This window comes from Lepidochelys kempii, chromosome 23, assembly GCF_965140285.1.
Source record: "Lepidochelys kempii isolate rLepKem1 chromosome 23, rLepKem1.hap1, whole genome shotgun sequence".
In the NCBI taxonomy this organism is placed as follows: domain Eukaryota; kingdom Metazoa; phylum Chordata; order Testudines; family Cheloniidae; genus Lepidochelys; species Lepidochelys kempii.
This window is the reverse complement of record NC_136402.1, coordinates 3,888,987-3,911,340: the sequence shown is the minus strand read 5'-3', so window position 1 is coordinate 3,911,340 and position 22,354 is coordinate 3,888,987. Positions and strand designations below refer to the sequence as shown.

The window sequence follows — 22,354 nt, the reverse complement described above, 5'->3', positions numbered from 1 at the left end:
TCCGCCCCACCCCATCAGCTGCAGGAGGACACAGCCCTAAGGCAAATCGGCCTGCAGCTTTCTTTTCCCTTCTCTAGCCAAAGATCTCAAAGAACTTCCCAAACTCACCCCTACCCACTTCCTTACCTCACCCCCAGTCTACCGGGGGAGAGACTCACAGGGTCACACATGAGCAGGGGAACCCAGGAATCCTGCTTCCCAGGGCCATACTCTAGCCACCAGACAGTCTCCGTAAGTTTCCTGGGGCTGCTGATTCACATTTCAGGGCATGGAACGTTTGCCAGCTGGGGGGTCTGGAAGAAATCCACCCCTCCCAATGCAACCACATTGGGGGTGTCTTCCTTGAACCACCCAGAAGCTGCTGAAAGGGACTAGGCAGCCTAACCCAGCCTCATGGGGATGGGGAGGCAGATCTGGGACAGACGGGCTCAAGGTACAACAGGGAGGCAGGACCCGAGACTGGACAGCCCAGTGGTCTGCTTCAGGCAAGTCATACTAGCTAGGGTGAGGCCCCGGGCGTCTCCCTAGGCTCCTTACCTTCGAGCCCCCAGCCAGCACCAGGTGGCGAGTCTTACACACAAACATGCCCCCGTTCTCTACCAGCTTCTTGCAGTGCAGGAATCCAAAGCCGCGGAAGAGGTGTCTGATCTCCCCCTCGCGACCCTGGGGAAGGAGAAGCAGGGAGGAGAGTTATTCCGGGGAACCCCTCTAACCCAGGCACGCTGGGGCTGCATCCAGAGCCCAGCCGCAAGGCGGAGAGGCCAAATTCACAGCCCCCCAGGGGCAGGGCACATCACAGAGTCAGAAGACAGCTGAAGCTCCCAGACCCTGGAGCCTGCACCTCGGCACTGGTGCAACCTGAGGAGGGAGCACCTCACTCACCACTGCAATGCAGCCACCTCTGGAATCCAATGCAGCAGCTGTTCAAAGCTGCTCAGCAAGAGATTAGGACAGGAAGCGAAGAACAAAACTGTACCCGGTTGCAGGGGGATCCCAGGGGTATGAGGGAAATTAACAGAGTTGAAACATGGCCACAACTCTGGGCATAAACATGCTGACTCTTGTGAAAATTGCCATTGGGTCTTTAAGGGCCCCACATGGTCAGGAAGTCTATTTAGAGAGAGAATGCTTCCAGCTGCATGGTGAGCCCCACACAGAAGTCAGCAGTGATTCCAAGGGAAGACAGCACCCTGAGCGAGTTGCCGGTTCTCTCCCCACAAAGTGATCTCTCCCCTTTAAATTCCAACCCAGCCCAGCTCCAGCTGCAAGAGCGCCATCAGAGATGGCATGATCTCCCAGCGGGGCGCTGGCCTCCACTCACTGGAGCATGGGGAGTGCAGACGAGATCTTAAGCTCTTCACCCCCCTCCACACACAGGCCCATGGCCTGCCTATCAGGAAGCCCCTTCCCCGCCCACCTCCTCCTCACCGAGTGCGGCCCGTCAATGACTTTAACGATGTCCTTGACGTGGATATTGTTCTGCTCCGAGTCCAGGGCCACAGCAAAGCGATTGTCCTTCTTCCGCGTCACAGCCTGATGCCTGACCGTCACCACTTTGCCGTACATGTTCAGGACCTGCACGGGGAATGGGGAGGGAAGAGAGAGGAATCACCAGAGCTGGGGGCAGGAAGGAAATTTTCCCTCAAGTCAGACTGGCAGAGACCAAGGGGGCTTTTCACCTTCCTCTGCGGCATGGTGCCTGGGTCACTTGCTGGTTTGAACTGGAGTAAATGGTGGGTTCTCTGGAGCCTGAAGTGTTTAAATCAAGACTTGAGGCCATCAATAACTCAGCCAGACGTTACAGATGTTCTACAGGTGTGGGCGGGCGAGGTTCTCTGGCCTGCGACGTGCAGCAGGTCAGACCAGATGATCACAATGGTCCCTTCTGGCCTCACAGTCTCTGAATCTATGAGACTGGCTTAGACACACTGCCAGGAGACAGGAGTTCTATGGGGCTGGCTTCTGCCCAAGACCCCAAAACAACCCACCAGCCCAGAGCTCTTGGTAAACAAGACCATATGGGACCACTGATCACGTAGTCTGACCTCCTGTGTAGCACAGAGAAAAGAACCCAGGCAGTTAGGGTTGCAAACGATATTGGGAAAAAACTCAGCAGCCCCTCCTCGTCAGGCCTGGAAGCAGAGCAGTCAGACCAAGAAGGGAGAAGCGGGAACCCACCTTCAGGCAGAACGGGGAATTCCGGCCTCGAGCCAGGCAGAGGTTGTGGCCGGATCATTTTGATCCCATTAATCCTTTCACTGAACATCATGCACGGGCGAGAAGCCCAACACTGAAGGGATCAGAAAGCAATTCTCCTTCCCAACGGCTCAGCTGGCGGGGTGCACGCAGCTGGGAGGGATCGGGCATGGGCCCCCAGCAGAGGTAGGATGCCAGACTGCCCAGACCTTTTCCAGGGCAAACGCTAGGTTTCTTCTGCTGCAGAACCTACCTAGAGAGAAGCCAGCAGCTCCCCACGCAAAGGTTCCGAGCTGCCTCGTTAGCACTCCAGTGAGACGCCCAATGCTGGGAGAAAAGCGCACACCCACCTGGAAGGTCTCCCGCTCCAGGCGGACGATAACCCCGACGGTCTGGGGATCCAGTTGGACCAGCTCGCCCCACTCGTGCTGCCCGCCCACGTCCACGCCGGAGGCCGTCTCGGAGCAGAGCTGCAAGTCCCGAGGCAGCACCTTGAGCTGGAAGAGGGGAAGCGAGTGAGCGAGCGGCCCCGAGAAGGGGACAGTCAGAGGGGAGCGCCCGGAGCTCCGCTGCCGCCCCGCTCACCTCGTGCATGGTGAGGTCCGAGAAGAGGATGACGAAGTTCTCCTCCACCCGCACGATCAGTCCCGTGTCGCCCTCGAAGCGCCCAGCGATCACCTTGACGTGGTCTCCCATCTTGAAGTACTTACGCAGCTCTTGAGCTGGGAACTCCAGCATGTCCTGGGCAGAGGAGGAACGGGGTAAGGGCGGGACGCAGGAGACTGACAGGACGGGGTGATAGCAGGATGCAGGTGGGCACTGCCTATTGCAGGGTTCACAACTCTATAGTTTCACGTTCCCGGGTTAATCTCGGAGATGCCAGGGACCACAGGCACAGCATCCAGGAACGCGCAGGTCCAAAAGGCCTGCTGCCCCCTATAGGTACAGCCAGGAGTATCACACCCCCACTGCCAAGCCTGCACTTGGTCTCCTTGGCAGCCAAAGGGCCTGGATTCAAGCCCAGGCCGGTACCACCCATCCCATACCTTGAGATCCTCATGCTTGGGCATGATGGTGATTTTGTTGCCGTCCACGCTCAGAATCTTGCCCTGCAGGTTGATCAGCTCCCCCTCACACACCTCCACGTTGTCCCCAGGTTGGAAGTTGTGTTCCCGTTCCTTCCCTGCCCAACGGAGAGCACCGTGACTCGCGGGGAGGGCGCCGCTCCCAGGCAGCAGCAGCCCCACACGTGCCGACAGCACGGCCCCCTGCAGATTCAGGGGCAAGACCTAGGGGCAGAGACCAACCCTCCCACCAATCCCCGTGGGCTAGACGGACTCCCCGCTGCGCATGAGTCATCACCACGTACCTGTGCTTTCGGTAACCACCTCCAGATCGATGCCTTCCGGCTGGTCCTCAAACTTCTCCAGCTCAGACAGGGTGGGCTTCACCCCCTCCGTGATCTGGCAGCCGGGGGACAAAGGCAGAGAGATTTCAGGGAGCGGGAGGGGAGAGAGAAACCCAAATGGAGCCTGCAGAGCTTCCCTCCAACCTGAGATTCCCCATTCCTAGGGGTCAGGCTCCCTGCCTTGCCGAGCAACAGGAGACGAGAGCGGGGCTTTGCTCCAGGGGTGGGTTCATCTCAATCCCCATAGTGGAATCTGACATGCAAATGACACGCCCAGATGGGGATCTTGCTGTCCGCCACCCCCATCTCCAAATACACATACAACTCCCCCAACACGCAGATAGGGATTTCAGCAATTTGTCCCCCCACTCAGACGTCCAAATGGAGATCCCACACCCACCCCATCACGTGCGCAGAGGGGGACTCCACAGAGTTCACAATAGGCATGTTGAAAATTTTCCATCAGAAGTGGGTTTGGGGTTTTGGCAGGGTTATAAACAGCAAATTGGGTTTCCGACTAAACAGAGGTTTCTGTGAGATGAGCCTGTGTTCCATGAGAAGTTTCAATTTTTCCATCAAAAATCAAGTGTCCAAAACCAAAATATTTCAATTTGGATGTGCTGCCACAGTGCATCATGGGAGATGTAGTTCAGGTAACTCACCTCATGATTCTCTTCTATGGACCAGGTTCTCCAGCTGGACTACATCTCCCATGATGCACAGAGGCCCTGGACTCCCATTGTGTGCCTCCAAGAAGGGAGGTCATGGTGCCTCATGGGAGATGTAGTCTAACCAAGGAGGCCAGCTCACGGTGGAAAATAGGAGCACAAGGCACCAAACTAGAACTCCCATGAAGCACCACAGCAACATTTCCAGCCCAGAACTTTTTTGATTTTTGCCAAAAAAAATTAAGTTTTCTGAAAGAGGGGGGGACCCCAAAAACCTCATTTTCTGACCCGCTCTAACCTATGCCTTGGCAGATCTGGTTCCTGCTCCGGCTCAGAGCCCCACCTTGACAAGAGCCACTTGGCACAGAGCCACAGATACTCACCACGGCCGACATGGCAAAGCTCTTGAAGAGGAAGCCCTTGCGACTGTAACGATTGCCTTCAAAGATGAGGAAATCACCGTCGGAAGCAACATCTCCCCCCAAGGACCTAGAACGGGGGAGGGGGAGAGCATTAGAGGGTCAGGCACCCAGAGGGGCAGCTTTCTCAGAAGCGGGACAAGCTGTTTCATAATGGGACAGAAGAGCTGCAGGGAATGGTGGCTCTACCTCTGCTGGCCCGGGATTTCAGGACTCCAGGGTTAGGTCTCTCACCAGCAGCTGTCTGGATTGCCAGGCTGGGGCAAATCCACCCAGCTCCCAGGGCAGGGAGAGGGTCTGAATGCCCTTCCTATGGCTCAGAGCCCCTCGCCACTGAAGGAGCCCAAGTCCCAGTGCACCTGTGTATGGAGCTGGAGGAAGACATGATGGAAGGAGGACAAATCATCACCATCTCTATCCACCTGTGACCCGGGGACCCTGCAGTGCCAACTGGCAGAGGACACAGGCGGTGCAGAGGGTTTTACAGAGATCCCTTGAGTCAGGTATCTGCAGAATAGTTCCCCAAAGGGTGGCATGTGAGGTGTCTACCAAGAGCCAGTTGCCCACTGGTCATAATCACTACAAAATATATGTACGGATAATATTTAAGGAGCTATGTATTAATACCGAATGTTATGCTCTTAAGGTCTTGCAGTTAAGGCAGGTCACCAGAAGGTGACTACCTCGGATATGTTCCTTTCAGAAAGGAGGTAACAAATGCCTATCTCCCTGTCTGGTCATGTGAGTATCGTATGTTGTATGCCTATTTGCAGACCGGGCCAGGTGCAAATTGAGAGACTGCAGAATCTACAGGAAGAAACAAACTATGGGGACTGGGGGTCCTGTTTATGAATAAAGACAAAGGATTGATCTGGGATATCTTGGGAGTCCACTGAATCCTTCAGGTAGGAGATGAACTGACAGCGTGTGTGTCAGGAAAGACGAGTCACAGCTAGCCAGACTGAAAAGCCCAGCAGGGATTTTAGGAGAGCAACATTCTAAAAAACACGAGAGGGTCGTCTTCATTTAGTCTGAGCTCCAGGAGACATGTTATGATTTTATTTTCTTTGTAACCATTGGTTTCCAGTTCTTCTCCTTGCTACTACTTCAAAACTCCATTCTGTATTACATACACTTATATTAGATTTCACTATAAACCTATCCAAGTGCCACAGTGGCCACAGATGTTGCGTCCTCATGCTGAGGGGACACCACCCCGCCCTGGATCATCCCCAGCAAGAAGCCAGTCACTTACCGGATCTTTTCAGCATCAAACAGCCGCTGGGGGGGCCTCTTGAACTTCTTCCGCTTGGCGAACCAGTCCTTCTGCAATTCAAGCAGAGGAGGGGGAAGTCACCACCAGGTCTGGGGGGTCAGGAATCCCCACCAGACTGTATGGGTGGGGTACTGAATGCCATCGACAGACCCTCTGGAAAGGCATTCGCCCGCCTCTCTTGGGGGGATAACAGAAGGGCCCTGCTGATCACGGGCTGCGAGCAGGAGGAACCCACCCCTCCTAGGGCAGTACTGCACAGCGAGGTGCACCGGAGTAAGTGCTTTACAGTGGAGAAATGCGTCCCCCTGTCATCAGCCGGGAAACCACGGGGATACAGACATGCCAACACACCACCACTTGAAGCCCACCAAACTGGAATTGCCAGAGCTGGGGCACGAAGGCATTAGCAGCCTTGAAGCGTAAATGGGGACAAACTCTTCCCTCGCAGCAGAACTGAGCTCAGCGAATCCTGCCAGCCAACATACCAGGCTCATGCGAGCTTTGATCCGGTCAAAATCGATTCGCGGGATCATCTTCAGAGAGATCTGGTTCTGGCTCGGCTCAACGTAATCCACCTGGAAGGGAAGACGACATGAGCTCAGGAGAGGAGGAGGGTAGCGTCATGGAGACGCCAGACACGGCCAGTCTCACTCGCAGCAGCAGGACAGGAAGAGAGTGTGGGCTCCTCTGGTGTCCAATGTCACGCTAGCTGGGGACAGAGCAGAAATTGAACCCACCCCTATTGGGATCTCTAGCGCCCGCTCCCACCCATAGCAAGGGCAAGGATTCCCAACACCCAGCTCCCGCTTCACTGAAGACAACGCTCCCAGACTCCGACGACTGCCTGCCCCAAATCAGAGCCTTAAATTAAAAGGTACACCTGAACGCCAGCTTCCCGAGCCCCAGCCCTCTGTTCTGGGCCAGCCAGCGCCCCTGGCCCGTACCTGAGCAATGTCGTCCTTGTAAATGCCTCTCTTCAGCCGGACCCAGGACTTGGGCTTCAGGTTGGTCACCTCCTTCACCACCTTCAGCACGTCTGTCATCTCCTTGATGGGCACCATCTGCTGGTTCCAGTAGCCCATCCGCAGGTTGCCCACGCCCTCAATGGCCTGCTTCACGTGGGTCTGCTTGTAGGCCTCGACATAGATGTAGCCTTTCACATGCTCGGGGGCCACCACAGACTTGATCTGCAGGGGCTGTGGGTGGGCAGGGAGAGAAGTTCCATGAGATACGGGGGCTGGCTTCAGGCACGCTCCAGCTTAGCCAATCCCCCCTTCAACAGATCAACAGCAGGAAGCCCGGATCAAGTCAGGAACCGCATGACCCACTCCCAACAAGCTCTGTGGTCAACAGCACTAAGCCACCCCACAAAGCTGAACTGAGTTCGGGGCCAAGGGGACTCCTGCCCTCCATCCTTACCGTGTCTGTGAACTGGTAGGCGATGAATTTCCTCATCAGGGCTATGGCTGTGGCACGTTCCTCTCCGATCTGGGGAGAGAGGAGAAGAGAGGCCGCAGTGAGAGAAGTCTCTAGCCAGAGAGACGCCCCAACTCAGAGAGGAGGCGGCGTTCACGGCTAATTAAAACCCAGACGTGGTGCAGCGGGAGCTCGTGATTCAGGGTTTAGAGGTGTTTCAATAGCATCCTCCCCTAGCTGGAACGTACCTTACACTTCACGGTCCAGAGGTTGGGATCCCTGAGTGGAAAAAAAGAAAAAAAAAGCTGTTCACAAAATAACCTTTGTTATGTTGGCAGACCAGGTGCCAACTCCTGCCAGAGCCCCAGGCCAATTCACTTGTGTATTAGTATAGATCAAAGTGATTGTTAAAGGTATGAGAGTGTAGCTGGTGTTTAAACTTCATGAAAACTAATGGGATGTTACTTGCATTTTCACTTATCTGTATCCCATTATCATATATCAGCAAATACCTACACTGCGTGTACCCCTCTAAATAGAATGCAAGTGAAGAACTTTAACAGAAAAGGGCTAATTTCAAAGCAAATGTTCATTGTGGGTGATGATCAGAAATCAAAGACTCAAAATGCATTCCTCACTCTCCATCAGCAAAGGAAAAGCCCACATGGGTAGTGACACTGTCAGTTTGTTTTCTTTGAGAAGAAGCTAGGTGTGTGGATTCTAGGAAAGATCCTGGATTTCTGGACTGCTTGGACTCTTACAGGGAAGTGCACCAGATGCAAAGCGGGGATCCCCAGAGACAATCTAGGTACCCTGAAAAGACTTTTGGGAAACTGGCAGTTTACTACATCACTGCCACCATTTGGAATTACAAACTGACTCACCTATGCATGTATTTTAACTGCTTTAACCTCTCAGTAACTCATTTCCTTTTCTTAGCTAATAAGCCTTTACTTAGTTCGCTATAGACTTGGCTTCCAGCCTTCTCTTTGGTGTAAGATCTGGAGAACCAGTTGATCTGGGGTAAGTGACTAGTCTCTTGGGACTGGAAGCAACCTAAATGCGATGTGGTTTTTGGTGTAAGAAACCATTTTATCACAATGCCCAGTTTGTCTGTGTCACAAGATAGCCTGGAGAGTCCAAGGGAACTGTCTGTGACTCCATGATCATACTGGGACAGTGTCCAGTTCACATCTGTCACTGGCTCGGTGAAAGCTAATTACAGAACACACCACCAGTTTGCAGTGTCTGCCCTCAGGTAGGCACTCACGGACGTGAGCCACTCCAGGGTGATATCACCTATGCCTCCCACTCTGTCAGGTCCCTCTCCTCCGTGTCCTCTCACCCACCACTCCTGGCCTGATGTCACAGCCCATTCCCTGCTCTACTCTTCATGCGCCCTGGTCTTGGATGACCTTCCATCCCCCCTCCACCAGGTGCACCTTCTCCCGGGCAGAAGGGCCTTACTTGACACCGGGCAGTAACTGCTGCTGCGTGATGTCATCCGAAAGCTCATCAGAGCCGCCGTACACCCTGCAAGGGAAACAGAAGGAGAGATGGGGAGAAATGTCAGGCCCAGCAATGACAGCAGGAGCTGCGAGTTGTGACAGCAGCGATTCCGAGAGGCCAGGGCAGCCGGCCACTCCATGCACACACCAGGGAGGAGGGGAATTATCTGCTCCTGTTCAGAACCAAGCTAGGAGAACAGATGCTCTAGAACCAGCCAGTACTTGGCTACGGTCAGGAGACCAGCCCCTTCCCGCAGAGTCAGACCAGCCGAAGCACTAGCTTGGTCTGTTACACACCAGGGGAATCAGGCAGAGACCTTTGCGGGGCTCATCTCTAAACGCCCTGAAGGAAACGGAGAGGGTCCTGCTGTTTCCCAGGGATCCATAAGGCACTGACAGCCTCTGTCTGCTCCTGCTGTTCGGTCCCTTTCCAGGCCACAAGGACTGGGGTGGGGGAACAACCTGGCTTCCAGGCACAACTTCACTGTGGAGATCAGGGAATTAAAGGCCTACCTTTCCCATGGGGATAGGAAGAAGGAATCAGAGACCCATGGGGAAGGAGCAGGAGCCAGGTGACCCTGAGGGCTGGGGTGACTGGAGGAGTGTGGGCACACCTAGTTTGGAGGATCTTGGGGGAGGGCATAAGGGAGAGATGACCCCCCCCCCCACACACACACACACACACACACTCTTTGCCCTGGGGGCTGCGCACTCACGTTTCTCCCACGGAGGACTTGGCGTATTTCTTCATGTAATATTCGCCCAGCTCCTCCTCGCGCTGGTCCCTGCGGAGAGACAGCGAAGGAGAAGGCATGAGGGATCGGATTGAACCGACGCAGGCCACAGCCCCGTTGGCAGCGCAGAGACAAGGGGAGCGACTTGGGCTCCTTTCCCCAACCAAGCTCGCAGAGCAAGGAGTCGCCAGGGAGCAACGCTGGTGCTCTGGGATCATGGCCACTGGTTGAGCTGAGGCTGCCCTAGGATAGAGCCAGATCTCCCGCAGCAGAGTGGGTAAAGCCCCCAGGTTACCAGAGCATATGGCACAGGCACCGCTGCCCTCTGCTGGGCACTCTCAGATCTACTTCGGGTTCTTTAGGGCGCCCCTAGTGGACATTCATAGAAATCACAGAATCATAGAAATATCAGGGTTGGAAGGGACCTCAGGAGGTATCTAGTCCAACCCCCTGCTCAAAAGCAGGACCAATCCCCAATTAAATCATCCCAGCCAGGGCTTTGTCAAGCCTGAGCTTAAAAACTTCTAAGGAAGGAGATTCTACCACCTCCCTAGGTAACGCATTCCAGTGTTTCACCACCCTCCTAGTGAAAAAGTTTTTCCTAATATCCAACCTAAACCTCCCCCACTGCAACATTCTTTTCCAGCTCCACCAGAGAGACCCATGTGCTGGGATGTGAAAGTCCCAGGTCCTATTCCCCACCATGCATTTACACTGGACACCAACATGTGCACGTCACAGGCCGCAACATCATCCCGCTCTCCGGCTGCCGCGTTTCCCCCCACCCCAAGCACAGGATAACATCACCTCCACAGGTTCTGCAGCCTCCGGGCCCCAGAGCGATCCTCGTCCAGAACCACATTATCAATGTTGGAGGCTGCAAGAGACGCAGAGGTTAAATAGCCCCCACACCTAGCACCTCCGGGGGAGGGGAGAGCCCTGGAAACGGTCCGCAACGTGGCCGACCGCCCAAAGGGCGGTCGATCAGCGAAGCAAAGGTGAGGCCTGGGAAGGGACAGGATGGTGGGAAGCAAAATTCAGCCGCACGCAACAGCCGACTCCGCGACAGTTCCCTCGTGGCTGGAGCACGAGTGAGGCAGCAAACGGGGCACTCGCGTTCGGAAGAGGGATCCCGGGATCCTCACTGCGAACGCGCTGGGCTTGACTCGGTTTCCCCACACTTCACCGACCTAGGCAGCACCTCTTCCTCTGCTGCAGAGTCAAGCCACAGCTCGAGCCAGGCCACTACAGGGCAACAGAGCCTCCATGAGGCAGCTTCTGTGACCACAACAGGAGACAGCAAACCCACTGCCCCTTTCCGATTAGCCCCCCCTCCCCCCCAGCCTGCTCTATTGCTGCACCGGCCAGAACAGCAACTGAGCCAAGGGTCGGATACTTTCTCCAGCATCGTTCCTGGGGCCCACCCGGCTGAAAGGAAGCGGAAAAGACAAGGAAGCACCAGGAAGGAGCGGGGCGCGGGGGCGAGGGGGAGGGCTGTGAAGAGGCAGGGGCTGGAATGAAAAACAGGCTTACCTTCAATTTCTTCTGCTCGGGAGGCAGAGGTGGTGGAGGGCGGACAGTATGAGCCAAATAATAGCATCAAAATCAACCACAGGGTGAGTGGGGAACAGAAAACCGGAAGGAACAAAATTAAGATGTGGCACAAACCAAGCAGGTGCGAATGAAATGCACGTAAATAAAAAAACAACCAAACAAACACGAGGGGAAGACGGTGAGAGCGCTGGCAAGGTGGGCAGGCTGCCACGGCAAAGAATTTCAATGTCTCATGGCCTGGGTTATGCGGGAGGTGCTAACACTCAACAATCCCTAGCTCTCATGTAGTCCTTTTCATTGGATCTCAAAGCTCTTCACAAAGCAGTTTGGTTACCCCCATTTTACTGATGGGAAAACCGAGGCACAGAGCAGGGAAGCAATTCGCCCAAGGACACCCAGCAGGCCAGTGGTGGAGCCAGGAATAGAACCCAGGTCTCCTGAGGCCCGGTCCGGGTTCTCTCTCCATTAGGCATGGTCCCGTTCCAACTCTGACATCTGTGGAATGAATTGTTGGCCCTGACCCCCCTGCAACAAGTCAAACCTCATGGCTGTGACAGCTTCAGAGCGGCCGCCTCAGCATTTCGCCACCAGGATCCCCAGGAGGTACCACTGACCCCGACCTGTGCCCCATGACCCGAGTGCTGCCGGCGACGTGCGGCCCTGCTTGCCGGCCTGACGCTGGCAAATCAATGGGAGCATTCGGCTCACTAGGTAGGCAAACAACCCGTAATCAATACCATCACCAAACAGGGACCAGCTAGAGCTCGGCATGTCTGCCCTGGGTGGGACCCCCACCCTGGGGTGCCTCTTTGAATCCAGACTGGAGCAGCAGAGATAGGGAGTCACTATCGGGCCACCCTTGTTTGGTGAAATGGGACTTAGGGCCTCACGCTAATCCCCAGGGGACGGGCACCCACCTCAATCGTCCCTCTTGTAGCTTTTCTCCTTGTTGGCAGCCTCATCAGACAGGCCAAGCCCTGGACCCTCCTCCCCCGCACTAGAGGGATCCCTGCATGGCCAGGTTGAGACACATTGACAGGAGGTGGGGTCCAGGGGCAAGCCTGTTCTGTAGCTAGAGACCCCAGGGCTGTCGCATCAGGCGTCTTTCACTAGCAGCAGGCACCCTTCAACTGGAATCCCCTCCGCCCCCAAGGAAAAGCCTCGTCCTGGAGACGCCACCTGAACCAGTCCAGCCCCAGAGAGCCGAGGCAGACAAGCAGACCCCACACTGTTCCCACAGGGGGAGGAAACAACTGACTGATCCAGATAGCAGAACCCTTTCACTCCCAAGAGGCTTTTACGACTATTCTGTCTGAAAAACAAGGGCGTCAGATAAGGAGACTGTGGGGAGATGAAGGAAATATAGCCCTAATTGGCATCACATAGATAAGACCTTAAACACCCAGATACACACAGCTCTCCCCATGCTATGGATTCTAGCAGGTAAACTAGTACTGCAGCAAAATACTGTTTCATTCAGCAAAAAAACATATCTAGAAAGGCACTAAACTAGTTCAAAATTTGGCAAGCTTGTTTTTGGTAGACATTTGGCCAGTTTTCGAAAATTCTCCTGAATGTCTTTTATCCACACACCTTCCTGAAGTCTTCTGGGTTTGGAACATTTGGGACAGAAATTTTCAATGCGGTGGGGGGGGAATCAATCTGTTGGTCAGTCTGCTCAGTGGCTTTTCGAGTGATCAGTTCTGACTGGTCAACTTAATCACATCCAGTGGGTTATGTCTCCAGAGATATGGGGCAGGGGATTTTTTTGCTGAGAGTTCATATGCCAAAAACAAACTATTTTACTGAAATTTCCACTGGAAAAAACATTGGATCATCACAAAAGACACTTTGTAATTTGCCAAACTTTCCATAAGAACGGCCAGACTGGGTCAGACCAAAGGTCCATTAAGCCCAGTGTCCTGTCTTCCGACAGTGGCCAGTGCCAGGTGCTCCAGAGGGAATGAACAGGACAGGGAATCATCAAGTGATCCATCCCCTGTTGCCCATTCCCAGCTTCTGGCAAAACTTCCAAATTGAGACCAGAAAAAGTTGTGGAGCAACATTCTACTTTGAAGAGGGACTTTAAAAAAAGGAAGAAAGAAAACCCAACTAAAGCAAACTCAGCATCTGAGAGAATCCCCTGTCACTCCATGCTCACTCCATGGTTACTCATGCTGCCAGGCCCAGACAGTCACACTAAGATCAGCCAAACTTCTTAACTTGTGTACTATTATGAATTGTGTGTATTGCCATAATGCCTCGGAGCCTCAGTCACAGACGAGAAATCCTGGCTGCTATAGGTTTTTATTTCTATTAGGCATATTATGGTAGAGTTTAGGAGCCCTCATCATAGCCCAGGACCCCATTGAGCCAGGTGCTGTACAGAAAACAATAAGATGGTGCCTGACCCGAAGATAAAAATTCTGTCCTCAGTTCCACTTCTGCAACCCCACTGGCTGCTGCGGAATTCGGCTCCATGATCACAGCTCAGTTATCAATCGTTTTGATGATACGTGAGCCAGACTAGAAACCGGCTCCCTCTCTCGGAGCTGTGCTGGTTTCTCCAGAGCGAGCAGGGGCAAGCAGTAGCCAGAATTTATTTTTGTCCCTAAATTTAGCAGAGAGGATTCTCATCGCACAGGGAGCAGATGTAGGGAGCTGCCACTTTTCTGATAAATCTACACCTACAACTGGGCGAGAGCCCGACGGCGTCTCAGGGCTATATTTATGGGACGTCACTAGGGGGAACACTTCTTCTGGGACCTGCTGAGGCTGCTACTGCAGTGGTACCTTCTACGCAAAGCCCCCATTCTTCTGCCTAAACATGAGTACAACTTTGGGAAGTGAATCTAAAAGGCAAATTAGGCAGCATATTGCCGGCTCTCCTCTCCCTCAGCTTAACCTCAGGGGAGTCGTGAGCTGGGCTTGATCATGGAGCTAATTGAGAGAGCCGAAACCCATATAGTGTCACATTTCTATGGATCGAGTATCGTCAGTGCGCAGGACAAAGGAAGATTAGAGTCCCTGCTGTTTTAGGTGAGGGGAAACTGAGGCACAGGGAGGGGAAGTGACTTCCTAACATAGCAACTCAGCAACAGAGCTGAGAATAGAACCCAGAAGTCCTGCTCCCAGCTCCTCTGTGTACACCCCTCCCGGAGCTAGGGCTAGCTGACTCCATAACCTGGGTGTCCTGACTCCATAACCACTAGACCACCCTGCCTTTTGGAAAGGCAGCAGAGAGGGAAGATTTCCCCTCTGATGGGGAGGGGCTTTGTCAGGAGCCAGGCAGCAGAGCAGCCTTTAAGTGACAGATAAAAAGCTGGAGCTTCCCAGCTGCGATGGGATTTGAAGGCTCCTCTCCCGCCGGCTGCAGTGAGTGGTTTACAGGGCTCTGCGTGCCAGCATTCCTCCCTCCGTACGGGCCCCGCAGCTCTTCCTCAGCAAAAGAAAAACCAGAAGGAGTAAAATTATGTTCTCCACCGTTGGCTGATGGGGGGGAGCATGCACAGGAGTGAAACGATAAGGAGCAAAGCAATGTCAGAACTCACCACATGGCACTGGGGTTGGGAGACACGGACAGGATGTTCTGCGACACCCCATCCCCAAAGTTCCCTGCATCAGGGTCTGGTCATTCTCATCCCACAGGGCTTGCAATCCAGCTGGAGGGGGGGCAGGTCCCTGGCTAAACGGTAGCCACTCACCGCTCCCCATGGGAAACATGAGCATTACCCTCAGCTAGTAAATGGAGAGATTCTGGCTGCTAAATCCATGCAGGAGTGGCTGCAAAGAAATGCTCAGCCGGGGAACTGAGGAACATCACACCTAGAATGTCTATACTAGAGAGTCCTGTTAACACCCCATTCTGCCTCACACCAGGGAGGCTAAAGAGCAGACCCCTATTTCGCCCAGGTCAGAGCAATATTGCTCCAGAGCTAGCTGAAAAGGAGGGAAATGCCCCGGGGTTGTGCCGAACCCCCAGCCGATCCTCCCAAGGAGTGGGATACGAGAGGGCAGAGCCATACCTTTCTCCAGAATGTCCTCCGCGCCGTCTTCCCACTGGTCCTCGTCTTCATATTCATCGTCCACATCTGCAGGAAAGGGAGAGCAGGGGAGACTTGCTCAGTTAAGTGGGCTCCAGGAACCAGCTGGCCAGAGATGCTGCCATGGGAAGGGATGGCCCAGAAGCTGCCTGAAGGAAACTGAAGCCGCTCTGTGATCACTGGCCCGACGCATAGGAAGGCAAAGAGAAATCGGACCAAAATTCCTGAAGCCCTCAGCCTCGGGGGAATCCCTGTGGGCTATGCACAGGCAGACAAGAGATCCAGTCAACAGCAGCCATGCCCGGGGGAACAGCATTCAGCTGACAGGTCTGGAACTTCTCTAACTCCCATGGGGCCTCACAGAAGATATGGGGAAGGTATCTATACAGCTGCTCTTAATTAAGACTTGCTTAGTCCTTCGCTAGCCCCACTCACACCAGGGTATCTGAGCACTTTGCACACAGAGAGCCTCCTAACCAATTACCACCTAACACGCTTTCCTAGGGGATAGGAAAGTATTTTATGCCCATTTTAAAGCAGGAGAAACCGAGGCACAGAGAAGGAAACTGATTTGAGCCCAAGGTCACCCCAAAATTGAACAGAAGGGCTAGGAATAAGGGGTCCTGATCCTCCATTCCCTTGCTCTAATGTCGAGACCCAACTCCCCTCCCAGAGCCAGGAATAGACCGCAGAAGTCCTGACTCCCAGCTCCCTCTATTCCTACCAATTACACCGCACACGGGGCAGCTGCCCCACCATCAGCATCCCTGGGGGCCTCAGTGTAACACACACAGAGCCCTTGAAGTTCCTTACCGGCTTCATCCAAGATGAACCCTCCATGCCTGGGCTTCTTTGGTGGCCGATCATCATCGTCCTCCTCTTCCTCCTCATCGTAGTCTTCTTCCTCCTCCTCTTCCTCTTCTTCAGCCTCCTCCTTCTCGCTGCCCGCAACGCTGACATGCTCCTCCTCTGCCTGGGCGTTGCAGAGGGAAGCTGACCAGTTATAGAGCCCATGCCAGCCCTGGACTCGCTGGCTGGATCTCCCAGGAACAGGTCCATCCCCAGAGCTTTCCCCATGAGAATCAGCATGCAGGGCCCGGGAGGAAGTGGAGGGACGGTAAGGGTGAGCCTTGCTTCCCCCCTCCCTTGCAATCTGCCTCCCCCAACCATGGAGTTGGCACCCCCAGAGCAGAGTTTAGTCTCCAGGGTCTATTCAGTCTGTGACCTCTCTGCCAAGAACGGCCATGAGAAGGACAATTGGGCAGGTGATTTGCGACATGGACACCTGTTCTCCTGGACTGACATGCGTCAAACTCACTTCCAACAGGCCACTGGCCAGATGGCAGTTTACTTCTGTTACCAAAAGGGGTTAGATCGGAACTGGTGAGCTGTGGCTCCTGGAGAGCGCTTCACCTGTGGATCTCAAAGTGCTTTAAAAAAAAAGGGTAGAGAAGTATCATTTTCCTCCTTTCACGTAGGGGGAAACTGTGGCACAGAGAGGCAATGACTTGCCTCAAGTCACACAACATAGCTAGGAATAAAACCCAGGTGTCCTGACTCCTGGTGCAGCGTCCTAGCCAAGTTCCAGTCCCCTGAGCCATTCAGTCCCTACCCTGCTTCTTAGGTTTTTAGTGTTTTTTTTTTTTTTTTTAAATGACAGACTAGAGTAACATTTGGGACATGCTACATTTCAAGTGGGTATAAACACCAACCCCTTCCCCCCAAAACACATTCCTTTAGGCAGTGACCACATCTCTCTGTCAGCCTCACCTCGTTTTCTACCTCCTCCACCTCGCTGCTCCGCTCACTCTCATCCTCGGAGAAGTTGCTGTCTTCGCTATCCGACATCTTCGCGGGGCTCCTGGGTTCGAAGGGGATGGAATTTCCTCCTGAGAAATACCTACAAGAACAGGGGATGCTCTCAAAGAAGGGATCTAAATGGACTTCATCCTTCCTTCTGCACCTTCCGTCCAAAAATCTCAGAGCTCTGCAAGGCACCTATTAGTCCTGTTTTATAGATAGGCAAACTAAAGCACATTCAGGTTAAAGTGATTTACTCTAGATCTACCAGCTGATGGAGATTTTACAAACACTCACACTGGAGTATCCAAGCCACTTACAAATATCAATGGACTTGTCCTCCCAACACCCCAAGGAGGTAGGGAAATATCATCATCCCCCTTTTACAGATGGGGGACTGAGGCACAGAGCAACCTTGGGCAGGTAGAGAGAAACACAGGGTCTGTATGTCCAGAAACACCCCTTCTTTATTCATCAGATCTAAGTCCTGTGCCTCATGGTAGCTGAAACACGATCAAAAAGAAGCATCTGCCAAATGCTATAGACACTTATTCTGTCAACTGAGCCATGAGAGTGAATTAAAATTCACTGAGTAACTATTATATGTATTACAGCAACTCCCCGGAGTCCCTAGCAGGACGCCATTGTGCCAGATCAGGGGTAGCCAACCTGTGGCTCCGAAGTCACATGCGGCTCTTCAGAAGTTAAAATGCGACTCCTTGTCTAGGCACCGACTCCGGGGATGCAGCTACAGGCGCCATCTTTCCAAGGTGCCGGGGGGTGCTCACTGCTCAACCCCTGGCTCTGCCACAGGCCCTGCCTCCACTCCACCCCTTCCTGCCCCCTCCCCTGAGCCTGCCATGCCCTCACTCCTCTGCCCCAGAGCCTCCTGCACTCCATGAAACAGCTGATCGGGAGCTGCAGGGAGGGAGGGGGAGGTGCTGATCAGGGGAGCTGCTGGTGGGCGGGAGGCGCTGGGGGCGGGGGAGCTGATGGGGGGCTGCTGACGTATTACTGTGGCTCTTTGGCCATGTAAATTCTGGCTCCTTCTCACGCTCAGGTTGGCCACCCATGCCAGATGCTGTACATATTAATGGCTATTAGGTGTATTATGGTAACATCTAGGCACGCCTTGTCACAGACCAGGACCCCATTACACTAGGCGATGTACAAACCCAGAACAAAAAGACAGTCCCTGCCCCAAAGAGCTGACAATTTAAGTATAAGACAAGAGACAACAGATGGAGCCGGACAGGGGAGCACAAGCAAACCATAATTATTAATATAATATACACAAAAGGACCCACCCATGGTGCAATTTGGCAGAAGCTGCAGTTTGCCTTTTCTTTTTTAAAACAAAACGTTGCATTTTTTCCATCTTAACGTAAAGGCTCTGAAGTGCCGTGGAGTACCAAAGACTCAATCACATAGCGTTTAATTCTCTCACCGTGCTAGACGGTGGACAGTTGATTCTTGGCAACGACGCTAGTTAGATGCTAGCTGGGTTGCAAAGGAGTGACACCAAACGCAAAACTGGCTACTGTGCAAGTCCTTCTATAGTTTGAAATTACCACTCGTAAATCCCCGATTTTTAGACTCTGCAGTTCTTCTGATTGCACATAACATGACTCCCACCATAGCCTCTGCCCCAGCCTACCTGTGTATACTTGTTAATGTTGCTTCAGGTCCTCAGCTGTAAAATGAGATAATGATACTTCCCTGCCTCCCAGGGGGGTGTGAGGTGCCAAAATATAGGGTGATGGGAGCCACATAAGTACCTTAGAGACAGACAGACCCCCCCCATTCCCCCGAAGCCAGTGGGGTTTCATGAGGACACAGGGAATCACCCACTCAGGGCTCACCACAGGATCGGGGCCGAAGTGGTTACGCACACGATTCTGCAAAGACTTACACGCACGTTTCGCTTTTAAGGGCCTCCCACTGAAATCACGTGCTGAAAAGTGAAGCACGGACAAAGTCTTTGCAGGACCTGATCCAAACTCACCGCAGTCAATGGACACAGCGGACTTCACGCAGGCTTTGGAACAAGCCTCTAACGAACTGAGAATTTCATATCGACTCAACATAACACTGCAAGATCAATATGAAGCACTACTGTCATTCAGAAGCTTTCCAAATACAGTATAGCCTGTTCTGTGTGCTTGCTGGAGAGAGATCAAGAAAGCAAGCAACCCAACTCCATTAGAATTAGTAAGTATTAGCAAGGAAATGCATTAATTTACTTTTGTTTTGGCTTGTGACTTTCTCTGTGCTGAGAGGAAGGTAAATTCCTGGTTTTCTTTTTGTAACTTTAAAGTTTTTGCCCAGAGGGAAATCCTCTGTGTTTTAAATCTGATTGCCCTGTGAGATTAGCTTCCCTTCTAATTTTACAGAGGTGCTTCTTTTACCTTTTTTCTTTCTAATAAAGTTCTGTTTCTTTTAAGAGCCTGGCTGATTTCTCTATTGTCCTAAGACCTAGGGGTTTGGGTCTGTGATCACTTTGTAACCAATTGGTTAGGATATTATTCTCAAGCCTCCCCAGGAAAGGGGGTGTAAGGGCTTGGGGGGATATTTTGGGGGAATAGGCACTCCAAGTGGTCCTTTCCCTGTTTCTTGGTTAAATCTCTTGGTGGTGGCAGCATACCCTCCAAAGGCAAAGAGTTTGTGCCTTAGGGGAGTATTACCCTAAGCTAGTAGAAATAATCTTGGGGGGGTCTTTCATGCTGGTCCCCACATCTGTACCCTAGAGTTCAGAGTGGGAAGGGAACCCTAGTACAGCCTAGATTATCCAGCTCTCCCAGGGTGCACGAAATACATTTGGCTAAGCAAGGGAATTTTTCAATATAATTAAATGACACTGGGGTTCATAAGCCTGTTTCAGGTAACAGAAGTTATAACCTTTATTCAGTAATTACGGCACGTGTAGGTGTTTATTGATAAACAAGTCGTGTAACGTTTGTGCGGCTCTGGCAAATATTTGACAAGTTAGTCACAGTGTTTTGTAAGGGAAAAACAATCCGACTTCCTTACAGGAAAGCCAGCAATTTTACTAGCTACTTCATATATTAGTATATTATTTGCAGTACAGTTGCATTCAGCAACCCCAACCTGACCCCATCATGCTGAGTACTCTACTCTGCTCTGAAGGGATTAGAGTCCATGTCGTGATCCTGCAAGTTGCTCCATGCATGTAGGCCCAAGCCCACAAGGCAAAGCTTTCAGATCAGGGCCTACATTAAGGCATCCGCAAGAAGGACCGCAGCAGGGAATGGTGGAGGAAAATTGAGGGTGACAGCGGTGAAAACACGTAGTCGAACATACCGTGTCACATGTTTAAAAGAGCCCAAATACTTTACATACCAATATATGAGCTATATACATGAATCCCTTCACTTGCCAGTGACATACAGCAACGTGAGATACGCAACACAACCGCTGGAGCCACGTAACACTTTAAGGCAGGAAGCGAAGAACAGCACTACAGCCAGTTGAAACCACCAGGTTCGTTGGTTTGTTTTTTAAAGGAGGCAGAAAATGACTACACAAGAAATGGACAACACGCCAGCTATGAGGAGTGTTGGGGTATGGCTGCAGTAGATAAGAAAATGGAAAGGAGAAAAATGATATGAAGATGGATAGAGTCAGATGAACTGGAAGAAAAAAGGGACATACAGGTGGGAGATGGGGCAAGATTGCAGACAACTTTAAACTATGGGAATTTTAATTTATGTTCTTTTATTTGACTGTATTTCCCTGACAGATATTCTACAGGATTTAGGAGGAAAGGGATTAAATGGTTCTGTTAGAATTATTTCACTACGCAACACAGAATACGCAATTAGAGAAAGAGTTAGAACAACCCAAAATATACTTGAACGCACACACAAGACCCTCCTGCAGATTGACCAGAGTAGCGCCAAGAACCCCTTGCTTGACAACATTTTCTAGCGATGGCAGATGGACCCCAGCACAAACAGCAGGGGTTTCACATTTCCTGCCACAGGAAGGAGGTGGCCCAAAGATAGCCAGGAATCATCTTACTTGCCTGCCCTAAAATTCCAAGGCTGGATGTGCACATGGAAGGGGAAAGCACCACTTTAAAATCTCCCAGTCAAGGACTAAAACTATGGATCTCAGGGAATCCTGAACAGGCCATATTCTAAATTACAGCCTCAAATGTCCTGTAACCTGATGGGAGCTAGAGGACCATTGGGTGAGGAAGTGGGTCTTCCCAGCTCCCCCCGGATAGCAGCTTCCCAAGAGCAGGATTACCAGGTGCTGAAGTCCGAATTCTGAAACTCGCCTCCCTCCATGTACTTGGAGAGCAACCATTAGGGATTCCCCAAGCCCAAAATATGAATCCTCTCCCACAACAGTAAGCCCAGCTCCCCCAGATCTGGGATCAGATAGCGCAGGTCAGAGGGACCCACTCATCTGAGTCTTTTCAAGTCAAAGACCAAGGGCGGTGCGTGGGGGAAGGCCGGAGTCAGAGATCAAAGTCAGCGCTTGCTGGAATTAAAATCTGAATTGCCTAGGTCAGAAGCAACAGCCCACAAGTCAGCATGTGTATGTGGGGGTCAGAGGTTTCAGGTCAAGGTGGGAGGGCTAGGGTCAGAGGTCACAGGTCGGTAAGCGCATGCCAGTGTGGGGATGCTGTGGTCGTGGTCACGGTCAGGATGGGAGAACACAGGTCAGAGATCACAAGTCAGAGAGCGCATGTAAGGGTAGGGTGAAGTCAGGGGTCACAGCTCAGCAAGTGCACACAAATCAGGGCGGCCTGGGGTCAGAGGTCACAGGTCGGGGAAGAGCTAGGTCACAGGTCGCATGTCAGTGAGGGCACACAAAGGTGGGGGGCTGGGGTCAGAGGTCACAGGTCAGTGGGGGCTGGGGTCAGAGGGCAGCACGGGGGGAATCGGGGTCAGAGGTCACCGGTCACGGGGAGGCCGGGGTCAGAGGTCAGTCTGCAGACAGGACCAATCACCCCGACTCTCCCCCTTGCCCGGCCGGGGTCAGGGCCCCTCACGGCCCCCCCCGGGCCTCAGACGCTCTCGGCCGGGCTCGGCGGCCCGCTCAGGCCCCGGGGCTCTAGGCCGCAGCGAGCGGGGGCTCTAGGCCGCAGCGAGCGGGGGCCCCGCCCACCCCGCGCCGGGCCCCGCCCTCCCTCACCGGCCTGCGGGCTCCTCGGGCTGCTCCCCGCGGCGGCTCCGCTCCCGGCAGGGCCCAGGCCCGGCTCCGGCCTCCGCAGCCCCCGCTCGCCCCGGCGCGGCTCCAGGCGCCGCCGCCGCCGCCAAAACCTCGCGAGGCCGGCCGGGGAGTCACGTAGGAAACGGCA

The 22,354-nt window shown here is 53.2% G+C and overlaps 1 protein-coding gene across 2 annotated transcripts in view; it reads right to left on the bottom strand.

Annotated features, from left to right (window-relative positions):
- Nucleotides 1-22,354, bottom strand: part of SUPT5H (SPT5 homolog, DSIF elongation factor subunit) — a 31,928-nt gene extending 9,574 nt beyond the window's left edge. Inside the window, exons 1-19 of one of the 2 annotated variants that reach the window (XM_073322225.2) lie at nucleotides 22,189-22,354; nucleotides 16,993-17,122; nucleotides 16,036-16,195; nucleotides 15,205-15,270; nucleotides 10,433-10,502; nucleotides 9,608-9,676; nucleotides 8,851-8,916; nucleotides 7,632-7,662; nucleotides 7,387-7,455; nucleotides 6,912-7,163; nucleotides 6,453-6,542; nucleotides 5,947-6,017; nucleotides 4,656-4,761; nucleotides 3,566-3,659; nucleotides 3,243-3,379; nucleotides 2,782-2,937; nucleotides 2,547-2,693; nucleotides 1,429-1,575; nucleotides 538-663 (exon numbers count right to left, since the gene is read on the bottom strand). In XM_073322225.2, coding sequence (XP_073178326.1) covers nucleotides 538-663; nucleotides 1,429-1,575; nucleotides 2,547-2,693; nucleotides 2,782-2,937; nucleotides 3,243-3,379; nucleotides 3,566-3,659; nucleotides 4,656-4,761; nucleotides 5,947-6,017; nucleotides 6,453-6,542; nucleotides 6,912-7,163; nucleotides 7,387-7,455; nucleotides 7,632-7,662; nucleotides 8,851-8,916; nucleotides 9,608-9,676; nucleotides 10,433-10,502; nucleotides 15,205-15,270; nucleotides 16,036-16,195; nucleotides 16,993-17,070 — 1,935 coding nt within the window. In that variant the 5' untranslated portion in view covers nucleotides 17,071-17,122; nucleotides 22,189-22,354. Of the gene's footprint in view, nucleotides 1-537; nucleotides 664-1,428; nucleotides 1,576-2,546; nucleotides 2,694-2,781; nucleotides 2,938-3,242; nucleotides 3,380-3,565; nucleotides 3,660-4,655; nucleotides 4,762-5,946; nucleotides 6,018-6,452; nucleotides 6,543-6,911; nucleotides 7,164-7,386; nucleotides 7,456-7,631; nucleotides 7,663-8,850; nucleotides 8,917-9,607; nucleotides 9,677-10,432; nucleotides 10,503-11,158; nucleotides 15,185-15,204; nucleotides 15,271-16,035; nucleotides 16,196-16,992; nucleotides 17,123-22,188 lie in introns of those variants that run through there. The other variant, XM_073322226.2, reaches the window with a different exon arrangement.